General features: G+C 35.1%; 2 protein-coding genes and 1 non-coding gene across 6 annotated transcripts in view; all 3 read right to left on the bottom strand.

Annotated features, from left to right (window-relative positions):
* Positions 1 to 201: 201 nt before the first annotated feature.
* On the bottom strand, positions 202 to 273 carry Trnap-agg (transfer RNA proline (anticodon AGG)). The gene has a single exon. It is a non-coding gene; the product is annotated as a tRNA-Pro (tRNA).
* Positions 274 to 983: 710 nt separating this feature from the next.
* On the bottom strand, positions 984 to 14019 carry LOC149735647 (cationic amino acid transporter 3-like). The gene is made up of 13 exons (XM_089878491.1): positions 13781 to 14019; positions 13443 to 13544; positions 12616 to 12744; positions 12023 to 12178; positions 9997 to 10153; positions 9284 to 9519; positions 8156 to 8378; positions 6871 to 7010; positions 6264 to 6366; positions 3655 to 3836; positions 3083 to 3243; positions 2517 to 2625; positions 984 to 1625 (listed from the first exon to the last, which is right to left on the bottom strand). The coding sequence occupies exons 1-13, from the start codon at positions 13923 to 13925 to the stop codon at positions 1468 to 1470; spliced, it is 2001 nt and encodes a 666-aa protein (XP_089734617.1). The 5' UTR covers positions 13926 to 14019; the 3' UTR covers positions 984 to 1467.
* A 1911-nt stretch (positions 14020 to 15930) lies between these two features.
* LOC149735648 (proteasome adapter and scaffold protein ECM29-like) overlaps positions 15931 to 27418 on the bottom strand; it is a 28164-nt gene continuing 16676 nt past the window's right edge. Inside the window, exons 26-40 of one of the 4 annotated variants that reach the window (XM_089878483.1) lie at positions 25624 to 25875; positions 25127 to 25251; positions 24514 to 24622; positions 23974 to 24171; positions 23434 to 23527; positions 22302 to 22433; positions 21710 to 21887; positions 21393 to 21463; positions 20647 to 20819; positions 19900 to 20016; positions 19254 to 19400; positions 18873 to 19017; positions 17668 to 17865; positions 17341 to 17412; positions 15931 to 16320 (exon numbers count right to left, since the gene is read on the bottom strand). In XM_089878483.1, coding sequence (XP_089734609.1) covers positions 16175 to 16320; positions 17341 to 17412; positions 17668 to 17865; positions 18873 to 19017; positions 19254 to 19400; positions 19900 to 20016; positions 20647 to 20819; positions 21393 to 21463; positions 21710 to 21887; positions 22302 to 22433; positions 23434 to 23527; positions 23974 to 24171; positions 24514 to 24622; positions 25127 to 25251; positions 25624 to 25875 — 2157 coding nt within the window. In that variant the 3' untranslated portion in view covers positions 15931 to 16174. Of the gene's footprint in view, positions 16321 to 17299; positions 17413 to 17667; positions 17866 to 18461; positions 18509 to 18872; positions 19018 to 19253; positions 19401 to 19899; positions 20017 to 20646; positions 20820 to 21392; positions 21464 to 21709; positions 21888 to 22301; positions 22434 to 23433; positions 23528 to 23973; positions 24172 to 24513; positions 24623 to 25126; positions 25252 to 25623; positions 25876 to 27418 lie in introns of those variants that run through there. The other 3 variants (XM_089878486.1, XM_089878485.1, XM_089878487.1) reach the window with 3 other exon arrangements.

Consider the following 27418-nt stretch of genomic DNA (forward strand, 5'->3'; position numbering starts at 1 on the left):
TGACCAAAGCCAACGCAGGTACTAACTGTATAGTTATGTAAACTCACATAGCGGTCTGCGTGTTTCGAGCTGCTGCTTTGGGAGTGCTGAATCACTGTTAAAAAATATCGATTCAAGCCAAAGAGTTTAAAACCAATCGGTGCGAATCTCCTTTAATATTGAAAACGAAGTTAAAGTACTTTCGAAGTAATAGGAAAAACTGGGCTCGTCCGGGATTTGAACCCGGGACCTCTCGCACCCTAAGCGAGAATCATACCCCTAGACCAACGAGCCGACGCGCTTCTTTAGTCGAAAGTCGCATAGAGTAATCTGTAGTGGCGCGCACAAAAAAAGGCACCTCCGCTCTCTCCTTATATGCTATTGCTAAGATCATGGCGGGCGCCATGGCTAAGATCCATATGCAGGTGCTACAGAGGCACAGAGCTGTATTGTCGAATTTATTACATGTCAAACCGGGTTGCATTTTTATAATCAAGTTTTTTGGTAATCTGTGTGTGCGTTTTCGTTTTTGATGTTGACAATAAATAAGGACTAAGATTTACATTTTCAATTCTTTGTTGAGTATCGTAATCTTGGTTTTGTATATAACTTACTTTATCCTTGCGTGGCTGGGAAACGAAAGTAGTTATTACCACCAATGTAATTTTACGAGTGATTGTCTTTTTCTAAGGCTAACAAGTTAGACGACCTACTAGTACACTGAATTGAAGCAATTGCCCGGCGACACATACGCCCGCAATGGTAGTCACCCTTGAATCTGCCAAAGTTTGACAAATAGTACGTTGAGGAAGACGTCCCATTTTTAGCACATGATATCCAAATGTCCTGATCGCATTTTAGCCAATTAACAACGGTCTATGGCAGTCGCGAGGATAATGTTTTATAATTCTTTGAATGTTCTTTGTTTACTACCAAATGCGACGAGAAAATAAAAGCTGTCCTATCTTTCCCACGCTCCACACTAGAAATTTCAACACAACCTATACAGTGAGGTCTCAATTTTATTATAACAAGAGAACCAGATACTCTACCATATACGGTAGCACTATTTCTAGCAATACCAATACAAGAGGTAAACACCAGTTCCAATCGCAAAACAAAATTATATCTCGAGAAGTTTGGCCGTTCGAACATAATAAACAAATTACGATAACCCACTAGCATCGGAGTGAAAAAAATGAAGCAGCAAAAAAAGGGCACAGAATAAGTTAAGCAGAGAACGGGTAAAAATAGCGGCACAACAAAACAACTAACCAAATGGCGCTGTACACATTATAGGCACTCACTACAAGCCGTGACTAGAAAAGAAAAACTTTTTTACATAAAAAGAACTTTGGGCATTTTTACTTGTTTTCCAGGTAAGGTATTTCAAAAGGCATTCGCTCGGAGCGCAGTGTCATGCTGATCTCTGATCGTCACACGACTGTCGCCACGCCGTTCGCCTCTGTCTTATCACTGTGTTAACATTTAAACTTGCTCGCTCTCTAGCAGAGCGCCTTCTCCATCTGCTCTGTTGTCCATAGGCTGCATCTCTTTGTCTCTCGCACCGTTCTTGTTAGTAACCATTTTGTTTGCAGGATGTTCCTCGCTGTGTCTCACACCATAGAACAGGTAAATCAAAGCCCCTGTAAAAAACAGTGTTTTAAAAAACTATTGTTTAAATAATCTAGTTTTTATAATAACTTTTAAAATAAAATAATCCAAGTTTAAATAATTTAGTTCTTCTTTAGCTTTTAAATAGCGCACTGAAATCTACCTAGATCTTTTCTTAGTACAAATATTTTTGTTACACAACTCACAACACATGCCAAAACTTCTTTAAAAGTTGTTGCTAAGTAGTAAAAGTCTAGCTTAACACCCGAGCTCTTGTTCTTACACCGCATCAGTATGCCATAGCTGCTTTAGTCGTGTATGTTTATTTATATCAATGTTTATAATTTTATCAAGACTGCATTTTAAAACATGGCCACACATTAAAGAAGTTGCAAGTTGTTGATATGGGTGTTTTGTAATCGCGACAAACTAAACCAATGTTTGGCAAGTTGGGTTTTCTAGGTTACAAATTAATAACCAAATCAAACAGCAACAGCATAACCACAATTTGTAGGTTGCCAATGTTAGTTAGAAGTCGTGTACTGCCACAAAACAACTTGTGTTTCAGCTATATTTATTCGTATAGTAGGGTGGGGGAAGGATGAGACACCTTTAGCTCGTAATATCCAAATATCCTGACCGTGTTTAAACAATTACCAACGGTCTGTAGCAGTCGTAAAGATACGGTTTTATAATTCTTTGAATGTTCTTTGTTAACTACCAAATTGGAAAAGAAAATAGAATGAAAATGTGTCCCATCTACCCCCACTCTACTATATTAGTATATCCGCAAAAACAACATTGTAAGTTATTGGAACGAAACCATTTTCAATAATACCAAGCATATCACAATAAACAGACGGGTAGAGTGTGAAATAAACGAATAGGCCTTTATTCAAAATATCAAATATAAAAACAGTTACCTAAAACCATCCAGATCACCATCTTGTACCAAGTTGAAGGGGGCAACGAAATCATGAGGAAAATGTTCACGAACATGTTGAGTGCAGGAACCAATGGAACAAGAGGTACCTGGGTAAAAGTTTGTTCACATATTCATGCATAGTAGGCTGGGGTGAGATTGGATACGTTTCATTCTCTTTTTTTGTCTTTTTTGGTAGTAAACAAAGAATTATCGAATTTACTGGTAGCCCCGCATTTCAAAAGCGTTGTTAATTGTTAAAAAAACACGTTCAGGGAATACAGGATTTGGTTGCTAACGATATCCCATCTTAGCATACAGTACTACATGTGAATATTTAGTAGAAAACACAGACGGCCTGTTAGTTATCTCGTAAGTAACTTCATAAACCTAATGGATAATAGTTTCTGTATGACTTTCAATTCAAACAATTCATTAGTGACCACTGGGTTGAACACATACGCCTATAACCGTAGAAACATCAGGCAGCATTTTTCAGTTACCACGCTAACGCTCAACCACTGAGCAATGGCCGTGGACTTTAAGCCAAAAAATATTGAAACTTACCGAGAAAGACAACTCCTTTCCACTCTGTGGTTGAAGAGCAATAACAACGATAGGTGCAATAGATCCCAATATGAAGATGACAATAAAAATGATGAAAATAAAATTCCAACCAAATTGAGTAATAAGGGCAATAGTTATACTGAATAGAGCCATGCTAAGAGCTGTATGAAAAAAAAGAATGTTAGTTAATTACAGAGAGTATAGGATGGAGAAAACGTTATTTTTTTAATGAGCTTTTAAAGTTGGTTAAATCGTCTTTTTAAGACTCAAGTTTTACAGTGTTTTCATTGAGTTTATGTTAATATATAAATAGTAATTCAATGCACATTTGTTTACTGTTTACAGTCAAACAGAGACCAACACATTCAGGTGCCTAACTGTAAGGTTCACATATAGTTTGAACTTTGAAATAATTTACTAATACACCGAAAATAACCTAAAGTTATAGGGAAAAAAAACAGAAAAAGCAACTTTTTTAAAAGCAACTTTTTTAAAATTTGTAACGCTAACCAACAAAAGTTCTCACTACAAATTAATGGCATCGTTTATAAAAATAAAATAAAACAGCTTACCGGAAATCACAGTGCACCAGTTTACTATTTTAGAAATGATAGGCGTTGGAAAAGACGACTTTGGTCGGACCAGCATTACAAACTCAAAGGATTCGGTTCGGGCCTCGGTACGAATCGGCGTGAGATCGTCTTTTTTTAGGTCGAAGTCTTCTTCTGCTACAGGAACCGCATCTGGCTGGTACCTACCAAATTAAATGCACAAATTAATTTTTTCCGAAAATTCTACCCCGTCTTTTCAGATATAGTAGGGTGGGATAAGACTGGACCTGTTTTGATTTTCTTTTCTAGTTGGATTTAAAAATAAACGAAGAATATTAACAAATTACACATATAAGCGTAGCTTCGCTACTTCAAAAGGGAGCATTATTAATCGTTCAAAACACGATCAAGAAATATGGGAATTTAGGTGCTAACAGTATATACCATTTAACATTTTACACAACAGTACTATATAGTCTATACCTCTATTTTTTATATGTTTTAATTAAATGAACAAATTAATGCACCTTTATTATCCCCAACGTGGGAGAAAATGACAGCTGTGATGATTGTGACGTAAAATACGCATTTTTTACCTTTGTGTGGGGTAATGACAGTCGTAATTATTAAACGTATAATCTATTATTAACCGCCAATTGCATATTATAGAAGCTTATCCGACTATTTATAGAATGCATTGAATAATCGATGCTGCAATTAGATTTGAACGCTTGCTTTAATTGGATGTAGGCTTAAGCGAGTTCTGAAATAACAACAACGAACCACGGCGCATGTATTATTAGATTATATCAACATACACAAATGGATCGAATTTTACTGAAGTAACAGCTAACAAAAACCAACCAAGATTTATTCAAATAAGAGACTAATGATAACAGTTATTAAAAATGGCGAAAAAGGGAAATAAGTACGGTGGGGTAAGATGAGACACTGTTAGCAAATAGCATCCCATATTTCCCAATCGTGTTTTAAACAGTCGTACACTACAGTCGTATAATTCTGTAAATCTTCTTTGTTGTTTTCTACTAAATGAGACATTAAAAGAGAATGAAAACGTGTGTCATCTTATAAGCTATACCCCTACATACTTTTTATCAGCGAATTTAATTTTTTTTTGCTGCTGCTTTTGTTTATATGCAACAAGAATGTTTTAGCAATACGAGTACACACCAGGACAAGATTTAAGGAATATACAGTAGGGTTCGGGGTGATGGGACACCAACTCCATTTCTTCGTTCCATTTAGTAGTAAACAAAGAACATTCAAAGAATTATATAACTATATCCTCACGACTCCTATAGAACGTTGTTAACGGTTTAAAACACTATTAGGATCTTTAGATATTATGTGCTTAAGGTGTCCCATCTTTCCCCACCCTACTGAAACACCTAAACAAGTCTCAAAGCAACCGCGAGATATGTAGGTAGCTTTGTAGCTACAGTATATCATAATATTGTTATTTGTTACAATACTACTGCAAGGTTCCCATGTCGTCAGTATATCCGAGAAACACCGAACAGTTACTTTGATAAGTTTCGTAGAACCGATGATATGGTTATTAATGTTATAGCCGGTAAGCAATTTGACTTTGGAGTTCGAGTGTCGATGTCAATATTACTTCAACGCTAAAATATGTTTCCTTACGAAAGTGTTTGTTTTATAAATTATATGCTCTTTTTTGTTTGTTTTTATAAAGTATCCTCCCGCTAAAATATATTCCGTATTGAAAATGTTTGCTTTATGCACATTTTCCTCCAATTAGAATTAGTAATCTGTTTTAGTAGTGTTAGTTCTTTTAGGGTTAGAATTAGTAGTCTGTTTTAATTAGAATTAGTAATCCGTTTTAATACTGTTAGGTGGTTCTTATCTTTTAGGGTTTAGTAACCAAGCTTCTATTCAGTGTTCTATAAATTAATTTATTCTTAACGTGCGGGAAAAATTAAATTGACATTCAGTTCATTTTTTTGACTTGTAATAACATAAAATTTATTGAAACATTTACAGACTGTCGTTTTTGCTGTTAATTCCCGTTTCCCATCTCAATGTTAATAATGTATAAGCTTTGTTAATGTAAACTAAAATACAAAAAAAAAATGTTGTGGTATTTATAATGTAAATTGTAAGATACTCGTATGGTTAACAATGGGAGAGTGTTATAGACACAACAAGCAAGAATTAAGTATTCTAACGAAGCTTATCATATTAATTGGAAACGTTATCACAAAACAGAACAAGGAACCGCCTTTACGTATCCACATGTTTCGTTGAATTAATAAAACAAGCACGATTTCCCATTGAAAGCATAGAGACCTGCATATAGTAGGGTGGGAAAAAATGAGACACCTTTTTGTTCTATTTTCTTAGCCCATTTGGTAGTGAACAAAGAAAATTTAAAGAATTATAAAACCGTATTCTCACGACTCCCATAGATCGTTGTTAATTGTGATTAGGATATTTGGATATTATGTACGAAAGGTGTCCCATCTCCCCCCACCCTACTAATATTGCGATGCGTGAGTATTGGTCAAAAATATCACGAATCGAAAATATCACAAATTTTACTTCTTGATTAAAGACAAAATAATTTTGAAAAACACAATGATATTTACCTGAGTAACATAACAGATGTAGCTACCAGCGTATAGGCAGCCAGGGTCCCAATTGACATTAAGTCAACTAACTCTTTCAAGTCAAAGAAAATGGCCATGATACCTATAAGAAAAAAATTCCAATTACAACCGACACAGAAAATATTAAACATGAAAAAGTAATGAAAACTTTAGTCGTATTCTGGTGGGCTGTTGGTATGTACAGTGGGGTGGGGAAGATGGGACATTCTTTCATTCTATTTTCACGTCCCATTTGGTAATAAACAAAGAATATTAAAAGAATTATAAAACAGTATCCTCACGACTCTCATAGGCCGTTGCTATTTGTTTAAAATTCCATCAGGATATTGTGATATTGTATGCTACTGGTGTCCCATTTTACCCCACCCTACTACAATACTAAAACAATTAAGAGTCTAGAGAAAAATGCTAAAAAGTTGCTTGCACTATTTCATAAAGATCGGAAATGTGAATAACAGATATAATGGACATTAGCATAAAAAAACTTTAAAAAATGATTCTCAGTTATTAGCGATCCACACTAAATAATCAGTACGGGGTACCTACAGAATTGTTTTAAAATTTTATACAGAAAATACACTGTTACCTGCAAATGTTCCTGATAAAAACGTTGCAATGAGAGGGGTCTTTGTTTTGTCGTGAACTTTAGCAAGGAATTTGAACAGTAGGCCGTCGATTGCCATCGCGTATATAATACGTGGCATTGGAAACATAGCACCCAAAAGACTGTAAAAAAATTAATGTTTTTCATTTTTGTATATTTTGGGTATAACTTTAATACGAAGAATATTGTTAGCACCTAATATCCAACTTCCCTTGCCGTGTTTTCAACAATTAATTACGCTCTTTCAGACTTACTACTCGCGGGGCTACGGTTACATAATTCTGTAACAAAATATCTCTGTTTACTACCAAATTAGACGAGAAAAATAAGTGAAAACATGTCTTGTATCCTACCTCACTCTAGTCTACTATATCGCTGTATCTGTATTTAATTATAAATAGATAAATGATAACAACAGAACCGGATGCGTAAGCAAATTGAATTTGCATAACGTATGGTATTTGATAAACGGCACGTTTCCAACATAATGATAATGAACTGCACATTCATACGACTCATTTATCTTGTGTTACTGCCACAGGCTGCGTGTGAGTTGGAATCAGGCTGTTATACTGCATTTCTTTTAATTAGTATTTGTTTATGATATAACGTGGAGAAATTGCGGGTTGTGCGCTGGAAGACTTATCTTGGTTACTGAACTATCACAAACAAAGCTATATAGAACTGTGGAAAAAGATGGGACATCTTTAGCACATAATATCTAAATATCCTGATCGTGTTTTAAACAATCAACAACGGTCTATGGAAATCGTGATAAGATATATTTCTTTGAATGTATTCTTTGTTTACTACCAAACGGGACAAGAAAATAAAATGAAAAAGTGTCCCATCTCCCCCCACCCTACTATACGAGGTGTGTGAAATAGAATACCAGTGCTATAACGACGGTCGTTGCCCGGCACGTGCAAATAAAAAAGTTACATTTATTCCTTCATTCGTAGAACCGATATTATGGTAGATACGTTTAAAAATCATATAAGGCTTTAAAAGTTCGTGTGAATAAGGTGTCTTACCTGGTAGACAGTAGACACCAATTAACAACGCTATTCCAGAGATGTCCCATTTTAGTATCTTACCCTTTATATAGTAGGGTGGGGGAAGATGGGACACCTTTAGCACATAATATACAGATATCCTGATCGAGAGTCATGTTTCATATTTCTTTGAATGTTAAAAAGTGTCCCATCTTCCCCCATCCTACTGTATAACAAAACAGGTTTTAAACGGGCATATTTGCAAGTCTTACCTGGTCGACAGTGCGCATATGGCACCAACAGCAACAGGGTAACTTGCCCAAGCCATTCCGACTTTTTCAAAAGCGACCGGCAAAGGTGCGAGAGTGTCCAGTAAAAAGTAAGGCTGCATAAGTGTTAATGTTGCGGAGATAGCCAGGTAGGCGATACAGCATACAGCTAAGGAAAGGACAATGCCCATCGGTATTGATTTTTGTGGGTTGATCGCTTCTTCCCCTGCGGAAACATACGAATATAGTGTTGAATACGATCGATGTATATGAGGTATATGAAATGTCGTATTGTCACTACGGTGTATGTGAAATGTCATTCTTGATATTAAAATTACGCACGTGTTTTAATTATTTAAGAAGCTGTCATCCAAACACCATTTCTAGCTCCTACGTCTGGGCTTTTAAATCCACACAATATTTTCTTGCAGTAATAAAAGATTAATTGGTGTTTTTTATATTTTACACGGTTTATAATTTAACGTGCAAGTTACGGCTTTTGTTTATAAACTCTAGTCATCAAATACGAACTAAGTGAAAAGTTAAACGTTATCAGAAAATGATAATGTTTTAAATTCCAATACACGTAACCTGTTTTAGTTTGTATAGCTTTTCAGTATAGCCTTTGGCCAAAACAGTGGCAAATAATATAAACTGATAAAGCACATGATAAGCAATGGTGGAATTTTAAGCAAACCTAATTAAGCGAAGTTGTATAAATGCTCTTGACTGCCTTACACAAATGTTGTGTTGTGAAAAAAAAATATATAACGATTGTGACAATGACAATTGTTACTTGTTAGAAATAAGAACAGCGCCGTGGCAAAGTAGTTAGCGTGCCTGCATGTATAACCCAAAGGTAATGGGTTCAAGGCTGGTCTCTGCTACCATTGTTGCCGTATGTGTCTTTGGGCAAGACACTTAACGGCAATTGCTCCAACCCAGTGGTCACTAATGGGTTGTCCAAGTTAACATATATTTAAAAAAATAGTCACCCATAAAGTAAAATACATGGTAACTCGTAAGCTGGCATGAGGTGTTTAACACCCGTGGTATAACGTTTTCCGGTCATTCAAGAAAAAAATAGTATGGTATGGCATCCTAATGCCATGTACATTAGAAGTAACTTACCAGTTGTAGCGATACAGTCGAAGCCAACGAAAGCGTAAAAGCAAGTTGCAGTTCCCGAAATCAAACCGAAGAAACCGAACGGTAGAAAACCACCATTTCCATAAGGTGCCCAGTCAATAGCAAGCTGTGCCATGGTGGCTCCATTTGTGCCATTTAACGATGGTGCGTAAGTTACATTGGCTAAAACTTCATTTGCGACAGTGGTGAAGTTTGTCATTGGGCTAGAGTTTGTTGAGCTGCAAAAAAGGTAATGTTAACAAATAACAATAAGAATAATTATAATATATGTTAGCCTTGCTGGATTGTATTTTTTTTTTTCGAGGACCTTGGATTTTGGCAAGATTTGGCCCGTTTTCCCCAACACCTATACTTCGTATGTACATTCCTTTGGACTTGGAGCATGATCCACGTTTAAAAGCTAATAGGCATAAATATTAACATAAGCTCGTACTGTATAGCAGACTAAACGTTGGTATAATAAAGTCATCGTTTTTAGACCAAAGAAAGCAATCTGTATAGTGGGGTAAGGTGGAACAGTTAGGCACATATTGCCAAATACTTAAAATTGAAATGTATATAACGGTTTTTGGGTGACACCTTAAGTTTTAAAAAATATCCCATTTTACCCCATGTCCCATGTCACCCCACCGCCACCTTACTATATATATTTGACCCGCATACGTTTAAAAACCCTCACACTCACACATACTTACAGAACGTATTCCTGTATTTCCTCAAATGTCCACGCCCAGTTGTGGAAGTCGGCTTTGGTCATACCAGCAATTACCACGAATAAAATCACACCGATGTTAAGGACAGTAAATATTTTATTCACCATCGCGAACTCTTTTACACCAAACGCGATCAGAGCTGCAGAAAAAATGGAAATTCATAAACGAATGAATGTAACTTATGTATCCATTGCGTGAGAGGGCAATGATACAGTTGTTATTAGACGTGTGTTTTGTTTCATGCACCTCTTGCCTGTGTATGAGTTACTATGTATGTAACTTGGTAGATAATTTTTTTTGTACCGTATGGCTGACAATTTAGACCACCTTTTAGTTGTCACGGACTACTAAGTAGGAGCAAAAAAAATAGAAATGTATTTTTTAAGCGTACATACTTTTCACTCAAAACGTTTGATGTTCAAACACGCGTAATATAAAGTTAGCGCGTAAAACAACCGTTTGTATAAAAAATTGTAGTTAATTAGTCAAGCACGAGACAAGCATAGTAATTTCCCGCAAGAGTGTTAAGTTACATCATTTACAATACTAGATTCAGTACATGCCTGACGCAGGGCGCGAGTTTTTTTTCAAAGCTTCACTGTGAGTGACTGGCCGACTGCAACGCGGTTGCCCCGATTCCCACGCCAGTTAACATTGACGAATGCCCTTATTGCCCTTGAGGCTTGCTTATATGCTTATGCACGACTTATAGAGACGGAAAACGTAGGGCATTTAAACAGCACGCATTAGGCCCGACTAAGCAGTTTGCAAGTTAGGCAGTCAAACACTGCTTTTTTAAACTGGTTTGTTGCAAACTTTGCATACTGACTGACGGATAACCACATAGTTAAATTTGCGCCTATAATTCTCTTTGTTTTTGTCCTTGAGTTTTACTATCCAACAACGCTAAGCGACCAGGCTTATCGAAAACAAATTTGATTTACAATTGAGAAAACACTGCAGTGTTATCAGACTGCATAACATGTTTTCGTGTTTAGTGTAGTGTTGTTTACAAGTGACCTTAATAATGCTTGGCAATTGACTTATTGTGACTATTAGCTTGATAAACAAATTGATGAAAACAAGACAGGCAACGAGCAAAAAGTTTCGACTTTTGCAAATAAAAATGGTTGCTATACATAAGTGTGACTTGTGCAAAACACAAGATTAACTTGGGTACTAGTTTTGTATATAGTAATACAGACTACTGTGGGGTAAGATGGGATATCGTTAGCACCTAAATCACCGTATTTCCTAATCGTGTTTTAAACAATTATCAACGCTATTCTAGAGATGTCCTATCTTAGTATATTACCCTTTTATATAACAACTGGTTTTATTCGAATGCACTGCGTAAGTAGCAATTCGGCTTCTGGAATTGGAATTTCCAAACACGACTCCAAGGTTAAACGCTTGGTGTTGTATTTGTAATTCGAAACTTAGTCTTTGTTTTAAATGGTACAGTTGTTTAGGATGGTTGGACGAGTGTAACGCGGCACCATATAGCTCAGGATCTCAATTTCCCAGTTTAGTTCCGCGTGACTCTCAATAAGTCCATATGTTACTTTGTAGGCGGCGACGGCACGTGACTTTAATACACCAGTCACACGACGCCTCTGGCCCCGCCCCCGGTCGGTTAAATTTAAGCCAATCAGCAGCCGCGTAGGGTGTTCGTGGTAAAGCGTCAATTGGATGAATGGAAACTGAGCAACCCAACGCTTCCTTTGTTTCTGTTTCTTTTGATAATAATAGTAAAGAACAGCTACCGGCAGGGAAGTTAAGCGTACGCTGTGTGCGGAAGTCCAAATGAGCGTTCTGGTATGGTTAACAATGCAAATGGCTATATCTAACTGAAAAACGCTTTTAACAAAAAAAGAGGGCAAATCCAACAGAAAATCCGATTTTTCGTTAACATTAGTCGAATAAAAAATGAATAAATAGCAGCATTTATGCTTTTTATGTACAATTGGGTTTTAATAATCGCACACAATTTTGATGGGGTAAATACCTGTTAAAATCATCACGATTACAAACGAGAATAGATCCGGGTACTCGGCCAGGCCAGGTACATCCATAGAACAACATTCTAACATGTAAGTCTTGATTTTATTATCAATCAAAGCGTCAAAGTTTCCAGTCCAGGCTCGAGCAACACTCGCAGCTCCTGAAATTGCAAGAATGAATGATAAAGTACTGCGGGGTAAGCTGGGTTAGCACTTAAATCCCATATTCCCCGATCGTGTTTTTAACAATTAACAGGGAGTTGTGGGGCTACGGTTATATAACTTTGTAAATGTTCTTTGTTTACGCCAAATGGGACAATAAAAGAGAATAAAAATGTTTCCCATCTTTCCCCAACCTACGGGGCAACGCCTGTGTTTATTACTTGGATACCTTATTTCAAGCTCCCATAAACCCACTTACAAGTCATTACCATATTTTGTGGCAGCATGCTTTAACCCAAACGATTTAGAACGTTCGTAACTTTGCAGTTGCGGGCAAAATTATTCGTAAATATACGTATTAAAATGTCTTGACTTTACTTTTGTGTGGCATATTACGACTTCCGCAGTGAAAGGGTTAAACTAAGTTATTAAGTACCTATAACGTATGAAAGTATGAGATTCCATCCGATAACAAAAGCACAACACTCTCCAACCGTCACGTAGCTGTAAACGTATCCAGATCCAGCCTTTGGAACGCGAGCACCAAACTCGGCATAACAAAGACCTATAAACGAAAGCAAATTTTAAAACAAAGATAAGAAATGCTGGGTTAATAATATGTTATGCAGAGGTATAGCAGACACCGCCATCGTAGCATACAAAAGTTCGTACAGTAAGGTGGGAGAAAATGGGACACCTTTTCATTCTATTTTCTCGTCTCATTTGGTAGTAAACAAAGAACATTCAAAGAATTATAAAACCGTATCCTTACGACTCCTATAAACCGTTGTTAATTGTATAAAACACGATCAGGATATTTGGATATAATGTTCTCAAGGTGTCCCATCTTCCCCCGCAGTACTATATTATCCCTATATACAAATTTTGACTAAACAAAACGTATAGTAGTACTGTGGTGTAAGATAGAATGGTATTGGCGTTTGTAGGTACATGATACATTCCACAATTTTAAATTGTGTTTTACTGTTTTCAACAGTTAACAACGTTATTTTAGAGTCGCGAGGCTAAGGGCTACGGTTTTATATTTCTGTAAATAATCTTTGTCTACTACCAAAACGCACAAGAAATGAGAATGTCCCATCTTATCTCACCTTGCTATATCGTGTTACTAATGTTACTATCGCGATTTGACCTGTGTTAAATATTGTTTACATAGGCCTAGACTAGAGCATACAGTTAAAAGACAGTTACATGTTAAGTTATGTACATATGCGGTTATTGACTGTAGAAACCTAATTTTACCTGAAAGAATTGAGGTAATAGCGGCAATTAAGAATGAAATTACAACACTGGGTCCGGAAATCTCTTTTGCCACAGATCCGGTAAGAATATAAACACCAGCACCTATGGAAAAAAAGTGTCAGTAAAATTTAGGAAACTATAAGATGCGGTAATTTTTATCAATAAAACGGTACAAAAATGCGACGAAATGCTGCTAAAATACACCAATAAAAAAAGAAAGGTAATATATATGTATTTATAAAAAAAAACAAGGAAAAAATTGTGATAAAACACTGCTTAAAATAACCAAAAAAATTAATTGTTATAAAAATACTGTTTAAATAAACAACATGACTTACCCAAAGTAGCTCCAACGCCAAGTGCAGTTAGATCGAAAACAGTGAGAACTCTGGCGAGTTTACTTTCACCAACAGTATCATCGTCTACATTTTTCCGTCGGGTGACGGCTTGTCCAATTTCGGCACATCCAACACAACCAGTCATGTTTACAAGGAAGAATTAACTTGACAAGGTTAAAGCAACAAAAGCTACGCAAGTCACTACAGATGCTTGTATAAAAAGAAACACGTTTCAGATTGGATATAACTGACACGGGCCCTTGGAGAATGTCAAAATTCCCAAGACGATGAATAATTTAATCGTCATGCTCTCTTCTCTACACTGACTCATTTGCTTTAAACTAACAGTGCCCGGCGGCACACGCACATTCAAAACAGTCCAGCTATTTTCACTCACGTAGTAAAACAGGATTTCCGTAGTAGCACGTGTGTTCCTTAGAGGTAAATTTCCCGGTAGCAACATCTACTGCGTAACTATATACTGAACTACCGAACTTGCTGGCTGATATTATGTATGTTTGGTCCGTACGGCTTACTCTAAAAAATGGGCCAATAAGCCTCTTTGTTGTCAGAGTGGAAATTCTGCCGGACCTGAGTGCGGTTAAGGGATTTTCAAGAGGTTACATACAAGTCGTTTTTCACTCGCCTTATGACTCGAAATACTGACTACCAAAGCTGACTCTTTTCTAATAGTAAACAAAAAACGCATACACCGACTCTGATAATGTTATTTGAAACGATCGATGCCTGTACCGCTCGCAACTGGTACCGCAGCGGCCTGATTCCAATTTAATGAAGGCGTTTTTGTAATCGGTTTTCAACCCAACGTTATTTAGGATTACGAAATAATGGCACCGTACGAAATCTTGCATCAGCCACCGTACCGGCGTCTGAGTCACCTTGTATGTGGAATAAAAACACCTTACCTTTGGCAAAATACTGTACTAACTATAAATAAAACATAATGCCGCCGGCACTTAACTATTCAAGGTGTACTCAAAATCCAACGAACCGAACGGCATTTGGGCGATTTCTGACTGAATCTAAGAACATAAACGCTTTAGGGTTGCTGAATTGCCTAATAGGATTTTCCGGTTCGCTATGCCATTTCTCATACAAGCACATTTCTAGTTAAATGGAGTAATATATATATATATGTACAAAATGATAATTCTACGTGTTAAATATATTTTTTCCAAAAAAACTTAAACCAATTCTCGTAAACGTAATAATAGTACATTATTCGCAAATTGTGTTCACTTATAATATCATAAGCTTTAGTATTTTCAAAACATAAACCATTGTGAATACATACTATACTCTGTTGGTCAATGAAACGCTCTATTTATTTTACTACAACATTCCAATAGCAGTCTGTACTACGCAGACACGACACAGGATGGTTTCCCGCCAACCGCGTGGCTGTACAATTCTCACAGCTAGCTTACTTTATTCTGAATAGAACCACGTGGGTCTAGGGTAACGGTTAAATTATTAACACGTTTGCAGTGCGTAGCGAACTGTTCTTTTAACATTGGCGATTTGTCGACGTTTATGCTGACGAAACGTTTTGGTTAACAGGGCCAAATGTTGAACTGTCTCTACTAAACTCTCAATAGTGAATACCAAGCGAAATGGGCGTTGTTACTATTTCATAAATCCTTAATATAAGAAGTTAAGAACCGTTGTAACTGGAGTACAGTCGCCTGCTCTTAATTCTTTCAACAGCTGTTCCGGTTGTACTATCACTGATACGAGTCCACAGTTGTTGCTAGCTATTCCCGACGTTGGCTTTTCCAAACTTAATACTAATTTCCAAGCTTTTTACCTTTTCATTAGCCCTATAATCGCGTAGTAAACTGTACGCCATAAACGTGACTACTATTTCCTGTGCATTTTCAGGTTCAAGATCTTGCCTTGACGTCACACGGCCTCAGGCAAGCACTGATTACACGATACTGGTTGTCGATAATTTCCGCTGCCTTGCCGCGTCTGCCCTTACAATGAATTGGATGTATAGTTCTGTTGCTGTATGGTGTGTTCCCGCATGCCCTTTTTCGCTTTTGCCTGACGCTCCGAACCGTACAGTTCACACATGCTGGCCTCAATTGCATGCCAACCACGCAGAAAATTCTTGCACTACTCAGCACTTTTGGTTAAACCAATACTTTCGTGTTTATTCCATATTTAAAGCACAGTTTCAGCCAATTTTATATAAATAACAAAAATTCGATGGTGAACATGACATTTTAATATGCTTATTGCACCGTTTTAATGAATTTTGGACATGCAAAAAATAAACCGCCATAAAACTTAAAGGAACCTTTGTATAGTAAAATCTCTATAACACAACATTCTTCAGCGAGGCAGGTCGCACTCATGACTGAACAATAGCTATTGTGACGTATTTTCCTTTCTTAATTCCGCTTTCGCTAGCAAACCTAACACGCGGGCTCTGTGCTCGCTTTTTTCAGCCCCAATTTCGGACTCGCGTAGTGCTTTTACCAATGACGTAACTTGCTGATCGTTGGATTCGTCACCTATAATATAAGTAATCGATCAGATGGCCAAAGTTCGATAGCAAGCCAAATTTACACAACCAAAGTTCGGTCTCGAACTTTAAAGTTATTTACGCGAATTTTACCAGCTGTAAGTACCCGGCTTAAACAAAATTGTTCGTTTCTTGTTTAAGAATACGTTGTTTTGGACAACTTTTTAGTTCCCATGTTATAGTAGAGTGGGGGAAGATGGGACACTTTTTTACTTTAATTTCTCGTCCCTTTGGTAGCATTCCAAGAATTTTAAAACCGTATCTTTACGACTCCCATGGACAGTTGTTAGTTTTTTAAAACGCGATCAAGATATTTAGATATTACGTGCTAAGGTGTTCCATCTCCCCACAATACTATATAGAATTTATACGGCGTTTTATGAAGTATTTTTGTGCATTGTTCAGTTCTTTTAAAGGCAGGTTTTACAGACACAACAATAAATTACGATACCTCCTTACTTTCTACTGAAGATGAGTATAAAACAACACTCCTAAACACACACATGGTTCAAGCAGCTAACAAAACAAACAAGACGTTGTATAGTAGTCTACTCTTCAAACGAAACATATATAGTACTGTGGGGAGATAGACACCGTTAGCTCATATTGTCTATATTTCCTAATCGAATTTTAAAAATTACCAACGGTATTTTACAGTCGTTAGGATACCGTTATATTAAACATGGACTATCTATCTTACCCCACCTTACAATAATACTTAAAATTAGTTGGGGGTAAGACAGATGTTTTCATTCTATTTCTTTTCCCATTTGGTAGTAAACAAAAACATACAAAAAAATTAGAAACGTAGTCTCGCAACTCTAAAACAGCGTCGTAAATTATTTAAAAAAAAAAACGTTTAGAAAAAATATTGGATATTATGTGCTAAGGTTGTCCCATATTACTACTATATTTAACGCTACAGAAATTGCCGTGTTGTGCTATTGCTGCAAAAGCAGGTATTTAGGAGGAGTTTTGCAGATTTAAACGTAATGTAAACGAAACTTACCTGTGGGTAGTTGAAAGAGGGCTTCACAACACTTCAAACCTTCTTCACGAATTGAAGAAAATTTTAAATTTTCTGTGCGGTACAAAATAAACAAATATTAATTTTACGATTAAACTGGTTTCGTATTGTTACGGAATTGTTTACGCTGTCTGGGTATTGATCGGGAGTAAAATTAACAGAAATTACGTTTTTGTGCTGTTTAATCATATATGATATGGGCACTGAACACACATTTAAATTCGTAATACAATCCTACAATGGATGTCAATATTTTTCCTAAAATGCTATACTACTTTTAAAGGTAAAAAAAAACGATTTTCCTTTTACCTAACGAAGTGCAAATTGCTTCAGTTACGATGCAGTAGATTTTTGAAATGGAAAATTCTGTTGACCCTGGTGCGCCATCCGTTGGAAAAAGCGAAGATAGTATTTGCTCCATGCATTGTAACGCAGATAGCTGTACATGGTAGGTGCTTAGAGTTGCAAAGCTGGCGACTGTTGTCAGCACATCGTCATAGTGGGTTACTGTGACAAAACAAACAAAGTTGCAGTTTACTTGATAAATAGGGAAAACAAACGATTGCCAAATAAAGTTAACGATTAACGCTGAGTAATCGGTGAGGAAAACAGCTTGCACTTTGAAATGTTTCGCAACGTACTGCGTGCGCAGAACAAACAAACGATTTCGAAATTTTCACTAACGCATTATTAAGCACCATGATGTAATTTACCAGGGTTAAAAATAAGCAAAGCTACCATATTGTGGCGAAATTGGTCAGGTCATAACATTTGTTTAAAAAATTAATGGCCTGAGTAAAAAAATTATAGTAGGGCGGGGAAGGATGGGACACATTTTCATTCATTTTCTCGTCCCATTTCGGAGTAAACAAAGCACGTTTAAAAAATTATAAAACCGTATACTTACGACTCTGATAGACCATTGGTAATTGGTTAAAATACGATCATGATATTTGGATATTACGTGCTAAAGGTGTCCCGTCTCCCCCCATTCTACTATATACCAATATTGCGCAAGCTTTATATTAACATTTAACAAGGTATTGCATAAAAGCTTGCGTAATAATAGTATGGCGAAACAATAGCACTGTCAAAAAGCTAACCTTATTAGTCTACGAAGGGTTTATTCTACTGTATTTCTCCATAAAAGCTGTAAAAAAAAATTGCGCAATGTTGGTCTAATGAAAAATAGCAGTACAGTAAAAGGTCCGACATGTATTTATTTACAATCGGTTTTACTACACTACATTTCTTCATGAATTACGTCATTCTAGATGTTTTTACATAACACCTTTACGGCTTCCAAATTATACAATTTAAATAATCATTCAGCGGCTTATCTGATATGAAAAACGTAATGTATTTCTGACGTGCGTCCGCCATCCGCAAAACTTCATCAGGAAAAATACGCTACGTTTTTTATACCAGATGAGCTGCTGAAAGATTATTTACATTGTGCCTGGTAGCAGAAGTAACAAAAAATCAATTAAATTATGAATATGAATTCTGCTCACATTTGGTTTGGTTGGAAGTTGCACACCATGCGTTAGGTAGCGACTGAAGAAGACGCTCGTGTGTTTTAAACTCAGCCGTTTTACGCTCACTTCGTTTGGTGCTGGACGTGGACGCGTCGTCGCTGTCTGAGCTGTCACCTTCGCCCTAACAGTGTGAAAATACAATTATGGTGATATAGTAGGAATACCAAAGGTCAAAATTGCGTGTTCCACGTTGAAATAGAATTACGATGGTTATAATACTTCGTGAGCGAAGTAGGCCACACGCTATAAGCAATGAAATTGAAAAGAATAAAATTTACTGAAAACAAATTATTATTTGTATTTAAATGTACGCACAGAAAATACTGGAGTGAAAAACGTAAAACTTTTTGCGCTTACTTTAACTAAGAGGGGCTTCACTATTTCCCAGTAAGGTGTGAACTTATCAACCGCATGCGCTTCTAACACGCTCGACAGGCAGCAAATAGCGTCTAATCGGTAAACTGGGTTTTCACGTTTCGACTCTTTAAACAAAGCAGCTACTGCCTGAGTGACAAAAAATAATTAATTTTTTAAACAATCAAATAAATAAATTCCAAATTATTTTTAAATGAAATAAATTAATTGCACCTTATTTTGTTGCTGTTGTTAGTTTTGTCACCAGGCATATTTCTTTTTAAATTGCTGTTTTGTTAAAAAATAGACGTAAGCTTGAATGCACCACCGTTTCATCTTACATACAGTAAGATCAAAGTGTACTCAGTTACACAACAAAACATGTGTTCTTATACAGATCATAAATTGTAACTTTTTTCCACAGAAACTATACGTGACTGTATATTATATAATTGCCAAGTAAACATATTAGTTTATGTTACATTTTTGACATATTATAATCTAGCATGAGGTATAACTACCAAAATTCCACCAAAAACAGGAAAGCAGTCAGGCTAAAAATTAACGTAAAGTTGTTAAGAAAATTAAAAACAACTAAATCTAAAAAAAAAGAAAATCTAAAAAAAATAAATTTTAAGTTGAAACTTACTTTGGTAAATTCCTCCATAGTCAGTTGTTCCTTACAATGCACACAAACATCACGTAATCCTTCAAGTAACTTTGCTTTCCCTTGCCATGTACGACCTTGTAATCCACTTAATAATGCCTGTCATGTAAAATGATATTAATTGAAATGTTATATATATTTGGTGTTAAGCATAAAAATGTTTTAGGCAAATGGTTTAGACCAATGTTTTAGATGTTCTAGACCAAAAAATTAAATGTTACATACTTTAGACCAAGGCTTCTCAAACTTTTTTGAGAGCGACCCCTTAAATTTTTTCGCGACCCTTTACAGTTTACTAATAAAAATTAGACAATTCTTGTGCATAGAATACAGTCACGATCTAGTACTCTGAAAATGTAACAGAAAAAAATCAAGTTAAAACCATTGTATAATAAAAAATAGACATATTTCCCCTAAATGGCATCCTCAGTCTCTTAATCAAAAAGAATTAGTACTATATCTGTCCAAGATATGGCACAAAAATTAGTTTATGACTCTAGGGTTGTGGATAGAGTTGGGGTCTGTGTTGTCAATGGAGTCTGAGATAGAGCGGCACCGATCGCACGAAAGGTTTAAATGGGATTTCTAGGTGTTGGGGTAATGAGCCAAATCTGGCCCAAATCCCAGGTCCTTGACAAGGACCTCACTCACAAAGAATAGAAAAAGAATAGAGAAAGATAAATTTATGACTGGATTCTAAACAGATAACGCAATAAACTAACCATCTACCTGCATTAGATAATCTAAATGTGGCCGAACAATTGTACCAGGTCGTTGTCGCTTAGCAACAGAAGACATAGCAGCAGCAGCCTGTGCCTTGGATTCCCAACTTTGTGATTGAATAGCCAGCCCTGCTAGTGTGACTATCTCACCAAGGTGTAATCGAACTGCTGTCTCAAAACCTGGGATTGAGAAATGGTTTTCGTGGTAATGGTCAGTGCGTAGCCCAGAAAAAAAAGGTAAAGAAAAATTTAATTATGTTTTTTAAAGGCGTCCCTTGTTTTTTTTAAAGTGTTTTTAAAGAAAATATAAAAAAAAAATTTTTTAATTTGATTTAATTTTTTTTTTATAATTTAAATTATTTTTTCAAAGTGGTTAGCTGTACCACTGGTTACAGTTGTTGAAATAATAAAAAAAAAATGTTTATACTTCATGTCCCATGATTGTATGCTAATTGGGTAAGGGTATATGATCAGGGTTGGGAATTGAGATTTAGGCCTAAGTAGGCCGTTACCCACACAATTATTGTAACACTTATAGATTAAAAATCGTGAAAATGGCCATAAGCTAGGTACCCAAGATAGTTTTTTTTATTTAGTTAAAAAAGTTTTATTCAAAATTTAAACAAAAATAAAGAAATTAATAACGTAAATTGTCTATCACTTTAACCATAGACAAGAACCTTTTATTGTTTTAAATACATTATTTAAACCGTGTGTAAAAAAAGACACACATGTACATGTATATATATATACCTGGTGTAAATTCATTCCAAACTGCTTCCCACATTTCCTTGGTTGTAAGCGCAAAGTTCACGTCGTCTCCTCTGTAAAATTGAAAAAATTATAAAAAAATTAATGGCATATACATCAAAAAAAAAGTTTTGAATTTTTATTGAAATAAGTGTTTTGAAATATTGGTTTACTGCTCGGTTTACAAAACGTTCTATATGAATTTATGGTAAATTATATATTGAAATTAAGACATAAAAGCTTATATTATTGGTAATATAAAAAAACTTTGCAAAAATTGCTAAGCAGCACTGTAATAAAGGGTGTTGTAATCTACTTACTTTGTTCCAGTTTCCGTAGTTTTCTTTTCTGCAGTATTACCACCATCGAGTGACACGACTTCATGCATTCCATAAAACGCTAGGGGGAGCACAAGAGCGGAATGCCTGTTCAGAGCATCAGGACAATGGCGGGCGATGGCGTACACTACACTGGCTGATGCGTGTTTTGAATTCGATTCTGAAAATAATTTAACAATTTTTGTTTTTTTCTTAGCACAATACACATAATTAAAACTGTTGTCCAAAACGATTTAAATTTTGTCCAAAAGCGATTTAAAATCATAGACGTCAAACTTTTTGCAATTGCGGGGGAGGTAGGTAGTTAGACGCCTTCGTTTTGGTTTAAATGTTTACTGATAATTTCAGTGTCGAAAATTCTAGAATCAGCCTGCCCATATTGCCACCCTAGGTTTGGTGGCATTGCATACCCACATGGCAAATTCCATTACCCATTTTAAGAAGTTTAAAAAAACAAATTAAAAAAAAGACTTAAAAAAATAACAAAAAGTTTGTAAATTGGTGCTTAACTATCCAAGGTGGCTCAATTTTGGCCCCATAAAGCTAAAAAAACACTATTTATGTTTTACATTACCATCTTTCTCCATGTACCACTGCTTCATTTTAAGCAAAGTCTTTTCCAAAGTCACATCTTTTGCAACACGAGCTAAATGTCCAATGGAAGTTGAATTTACTTTCCGAACAGCTAACGATCTATCCAGTAATCCTGGGTGGAAATAACATCGTTTAAAATTGATATGATTTTTTAAATTGTGTTCTGTAATGGTGTGACATTAAAGGTCTCATGCGTATTGCAAATTTTGACTATGTAAAAATATTTTTTATAAAAAATTTACAATGTGCTGGTGCCACACTTTAAACAGTGAGTTTAAAAAGTTTAGTTCAAGACAAACAGATTCATAGGATTTATTTGTACTGTGAGTTTTGTTTCCCAAGACAGCCTAAAACTAGTTGTAATGGGAAAAAGTAGCTTAATTAATTATACAAGACAAAGTAATTGGTTATGTGGTTTATTCCCCACACTTGTTTTAATGACTGTAAATAAATGAGATGTAAATATATAGTAGGGTGGGGGAGGATGGGACAACTTTAGCACATAATATCCAAATATCCTGATTGTGCTTTAAACAATTAACAACTGTCTACTACCCTTTTTGCATGGTAGAAAAGTTAATGCGAATAACGATCCGCATTAACTCGCCATATGATAACTCGCTAACCGCGTTATTTTGCATGGTCATTGGTTTATGCGCGTATCAACATTGAGTTAGCTTACTTAAGCGCAATATTGTTAAACCTAGTTTATAAAAGAAGTTTTGATACTTTATGGTGCTATTACCAATTAAAAACTGTAAAAATAATACCCGAAAAAGATTAGGCTCTCAAAAGTGAAACTGTACTTTTACTATACTTTTCTTGCATTATGTGAGTAACAACCAACCTTTTACAGCAGATAACACGCTTATGACGTTATGCGTGTTAACTTTGTTTTTGCGAGTAAATATGCGAGTACTTACGCGCCTAAAAGTGACCATGCAAAAAGGGTATATGGGAGTCGTGAGGATACAGTTTTATAGTTCTTTGAATAATCTTTGTTTACTACCAAATGGGACGAGAAAATAGAGTAAAAAGTGTCCCATCTTACCCCACTCTACTAAACATATATAGTCTATATATTATAGACTGTAAACAATAAATATATCTACCTGGTGTAAGAGCTGCAATGAATTTGCCAGCATATGGAGTTAGATCATTGCCACACATTGAAACAAGAGATGTGATAATATGTGCACATCCCGCCTATGGGGAGAATATGGGAGTTGTTATTTTATACGATTTCAGTATTTTTTTAACGATAAGCTTATAAAAACCTAGTCAAATTAAGAAGACCAGAGTTGTAGTTTTGTCTATAGTCACTTTAGATCCCTATTCGGGTTTTAAAATAGCACTGTAACATTAAAAAAACACAATGAACTACTTACTTATTCATAAAAACAAATCTTTAAAAAAATGTTTTATTTTTTTTGCTGCCAAAATACTCAACTTTCTGTGGATATTATGACATTAATACACAAAATAAAAATTTTACAAAAAAATAAAATAAAACGTTTTCTCAATAAAAATTTTAAAAAACACAGAAATAAATGTAAGTTATTTACACTTGAATGGCAGGGCAAGAAAATTCATTATAACAACTATTTAAAGTGATTTTTGAAATATGTACAAGTAATGTATGCATATTTTACCTTAGTAAGCACCCCAACACCTCGCTTTGTAAGATCCGACAAAGTAGGAGTCAGTTGTGATAGAACGTTAGAATCACACTGTTTCAAACACTGCATGGCTGTCTCCATTAATGGGGAGCTGCGAGCTGCTTCGGCTCGTACCCAGTCAAGCGCGTCCTGAGTCACATGACCACTTCTGTTGTGCAGGTAATTAAGAACCTGTGAAAAAATACTGTTGTTTTTTTGGGTAGAAAGGATAAACAAAGTAGCATAAACTAAAATGACTGCAACTAAAAAATGAGTTTAAAAATATTAAAAATACATATAAAAACGATTAAATATTTTGTGTAAAGGAGAATTTTTAAAAGATTATTTAATAGTTTTATTTTAAATTTAGTTGTAAGTTGACAAGTCTGCGATTAAAAAAAATATTTAAAATAACCAAAGAAATTAAAAACAAAATATTGCAAGTTGGTGTATAAATATATTCTATAAAGAAATTTTTAACTGTTCAACTTCAACAAAATATAACAATTAAAAAAATATCTTGAGAAAACTTACAGGGTCTTCCAATCCACTCATTGCTTCCAGTAACGCCACAATCATCTGTGGTATGCAGGGTTTGATCAATGCACCGCTTACTTTACTCACTTCAACAAGGGTCTTTAAACTGAAGAAAAGAAAATAAGTTAGGGAAATATTCAGTGCTGGGGCAGAATGGGTTCAAGGCTCGTCGCTGCTACCATTGTGGGGCGTATGTGTTCTGGGCAAGACAGTTAACAGCAATTGCTTCAACCCAGCGGTCACTAATGGGTTGCCCAAATTATCATACATTGTAACGGCAACCACCAAGTAACATACATTGTAGTCAATTCAAGGCTTATCGCTGTTACAATTGTGGGTGTATGTGTCCTTGGGCAAGACACTTAACGGCAATTGCTTGAACCCAGCTGTCACTAATGGGTTGTCCAAATTATCAGCCATACATAAATAAAAAAAAATTGACAACCACAAAGTAACATATATTGTAACTCATAAACTGACACGAAATGTACGAACACCCGTTTTATAACACCTGTTGTCATTAAAACAGAACTAATATCCCATAACAGCTCAGGACTAAATACTACATTTCGGCAAAAATTTCTACCAAATTTTTAAAAACTGTAAAAACCTTAATTTTTGAACATCAGAAACAGAACTGGTCATTCCTTCTTTCAACAAAATGTTTAATATTTCGGAAAGTATTTTCTCATCTGCTTCTACCGAACTTTCAGCATCAAATGTACGAATTGTTACCTGGAAAATGGGAACCACATTATAAGAAATAATATTTAATGGTAAAAAGATGCGATTATATTCAAAATTGGGCAGATTTCATTATTTCTAAATATTTTAGTAAGTTTCTAAAAATTTTCCAACAAGCATAGAAATAAAAAATAGCTAAAAACCGATATGCAATTTTAAAACAATAAATATTCTTTTTATTACATGTTTTTGGTGCTTTTTTGCTCTTTATTATAACAGTTTGAAAAATTATTCAAAATCTTATAATTTTTTATGAATCAAAATCGGATAAATTTTAATTATTTAAAATTTTATATTAATGAAAATGTAATCATATTTCATTATCTAAAATTATATATTATTCAAAATCTGATAACTTTTTACCCGTTTTAGAACAGTGCACGTTTGTTCACACGCATCACGAACTGACTCCTTTACGTCATCCCTCACTCTCAGGATGATGCTCCAGATCTCTGGAAGTCGTCTCGTTATAATCCCTGCATCCGAATCTGGTCTTCTTGCTCCTGTTTTGAGAAGATCAGCAAGAGCGAGGCAACAAGCCTGGCGGGTCCTCCAGATCTTGTTCGTGAGGTTGGAGAGCAAGTCCTCCAAAATTGATGAGGAGTATTCGTCAACCTGAAGAAGAAACAATAAAATGCTTTCAAGTTTTGAAAATATTTTTAAAATAAAAAATGGCTGACATCGGATTTCCGTATTTAGATATTTTTCATTTAAAATATCTCAGATTAAATTGCTTGTTTTTTATTTCTACAATTAAACAGGATTTTATTCTTGGTATTTAGATACATTTAGCAAAGTTAGGTAACATTGAAACTTTTGTTAACAAAAAAAAGAATAAAAATCCCCAAGGTTATCTTAAACAGTTTATAAAGCATTTCTGTTAGACACAAAAAATGAACTAATTTTTTATGATTTTAAACTTATTTAATGAAATTAATATTCAAATATTAACCAAAAACAATAAAATAATGGCAAAAGGGATTCAAAATGACAGAGTTGACATCAAAAACATAAAACTTAGCATTTAGTTAAAGTTTACTAAGTAAATGGTGGTCCTTTAACATATGATTACTTTACTGATAAGAGCACTTAATGTATTGATTTTTATGAAATATAGAAAAGTCATGTATTGTAGCTATAACTGTGTAATACAGGAAATGTGTGGTTGGTTGGTTCAGCATTACTACCCACCTTTTACAAGAACTTATACACTGTGTGTTGGTTTTTGGACGAATGTTAGCAACAGGTAAAAGGATTGATAGAAAATAAAGCAAGTAATAGTTGGAAAATGCTTAAGGATTAACAAAAAAATAAAGAGCAAACAGTGGTTATATCAGAAACAGAAAAAATGTGTGGTTTTTGGAGTAATGTCAGCAACTGCTAAAGATTGACCAAAAATAAAGTCCAAAAATAATTTTGTGTAATAATGAAACTTGACTCAAAATAATTTTGTGTAATGATAGTAACTGCTAAAGGTTAATAAAAAAGTAAAGAGCAAAATATTCGCTAAAACAGAAACGTGTAGGTGTAGTTTTTGTTATTATTTTAGCAACAGCTAAAAGATTTATCAAAATTGAAAGCACGCAACGGCCAAAATAGTAAAATATACGCATGCTGTGTTTTTGTGTAATGTTAGTGACTGCTAAAGCATTAACCAAAAATTAAGCAGTATTGATTAAAACAGAAACACTGTAGTGTAGTTTTTCGTATAATGATAGCAGCAGCTAAAGGATTTATCAGAAGTAAAAAGGGCTACCATCAACCAATCATCATATCCTGTGGACTGTTGGCTGTCAAGAGTGATTTAATCAGTGATTTATGGTTTTGATTTTTTTATATTTTTAACAAATTGAAAAAAAAATACTTTGTATTAAATAGTAGTGAGCAGATACTAATACTGAAAGTCCAGTTGTATGTTTTGGTGTTAGTTAAGATTCAGAATTAAATTAAAAGGGTTCATTGGTGAATAGGTTCTTTAAATATTAGAGGCAAAAATATAGGGTTTGGTTGATTGAGTGCTTGGGTTGGAAATATAGTTAGAACTTTATTACTGTGGTGAATAGAATCTGTTTTATAGCTAAGTGAATGAATGAATGTAATTTACTTTATCCACGTGTGGCAAGAAAATGACAGTCGTTAAACACGTGTGTTCTGTTTC

Source organism: Ciona robusta, chromosome 5, assembly GCF_009617815.1.
Source record: "Ciona robusta chromosome 5, ASM961781v2".
NCBI classification, from domain to species: Eukaryota; Metazoa; Chordata; class Ascidiacea; order Phlebobranchia; family Cionidae; genus Ciona; species Ciona robusta.

Excerpts from the sequence above, each read along its gene's own strand:
- LOC149735647 (XM_089878491.1), bottom strand. The coding sequence starts at position 13,925 with ATGACTGGTTGTGTTGGATGTGCCGAAATTGGACAAGCCGTCACCCGA. Across the intron at positions 3,244-3,654 it reads CTGGTGCACTGTGATTTCCG|CTCTTAGCATGGCTCTATTC; the intron begins GTAAGCTGTTTT and ends TTTTTCATACAG. Across the intron at positions 2,626-3,082 it reads GAAAGGAGTTGTCTTTCTCG|GTACCTCTTGTTCCATTGGT; the intron begins GTAAGTTTCAAT and ends ACTTTTACCCAG.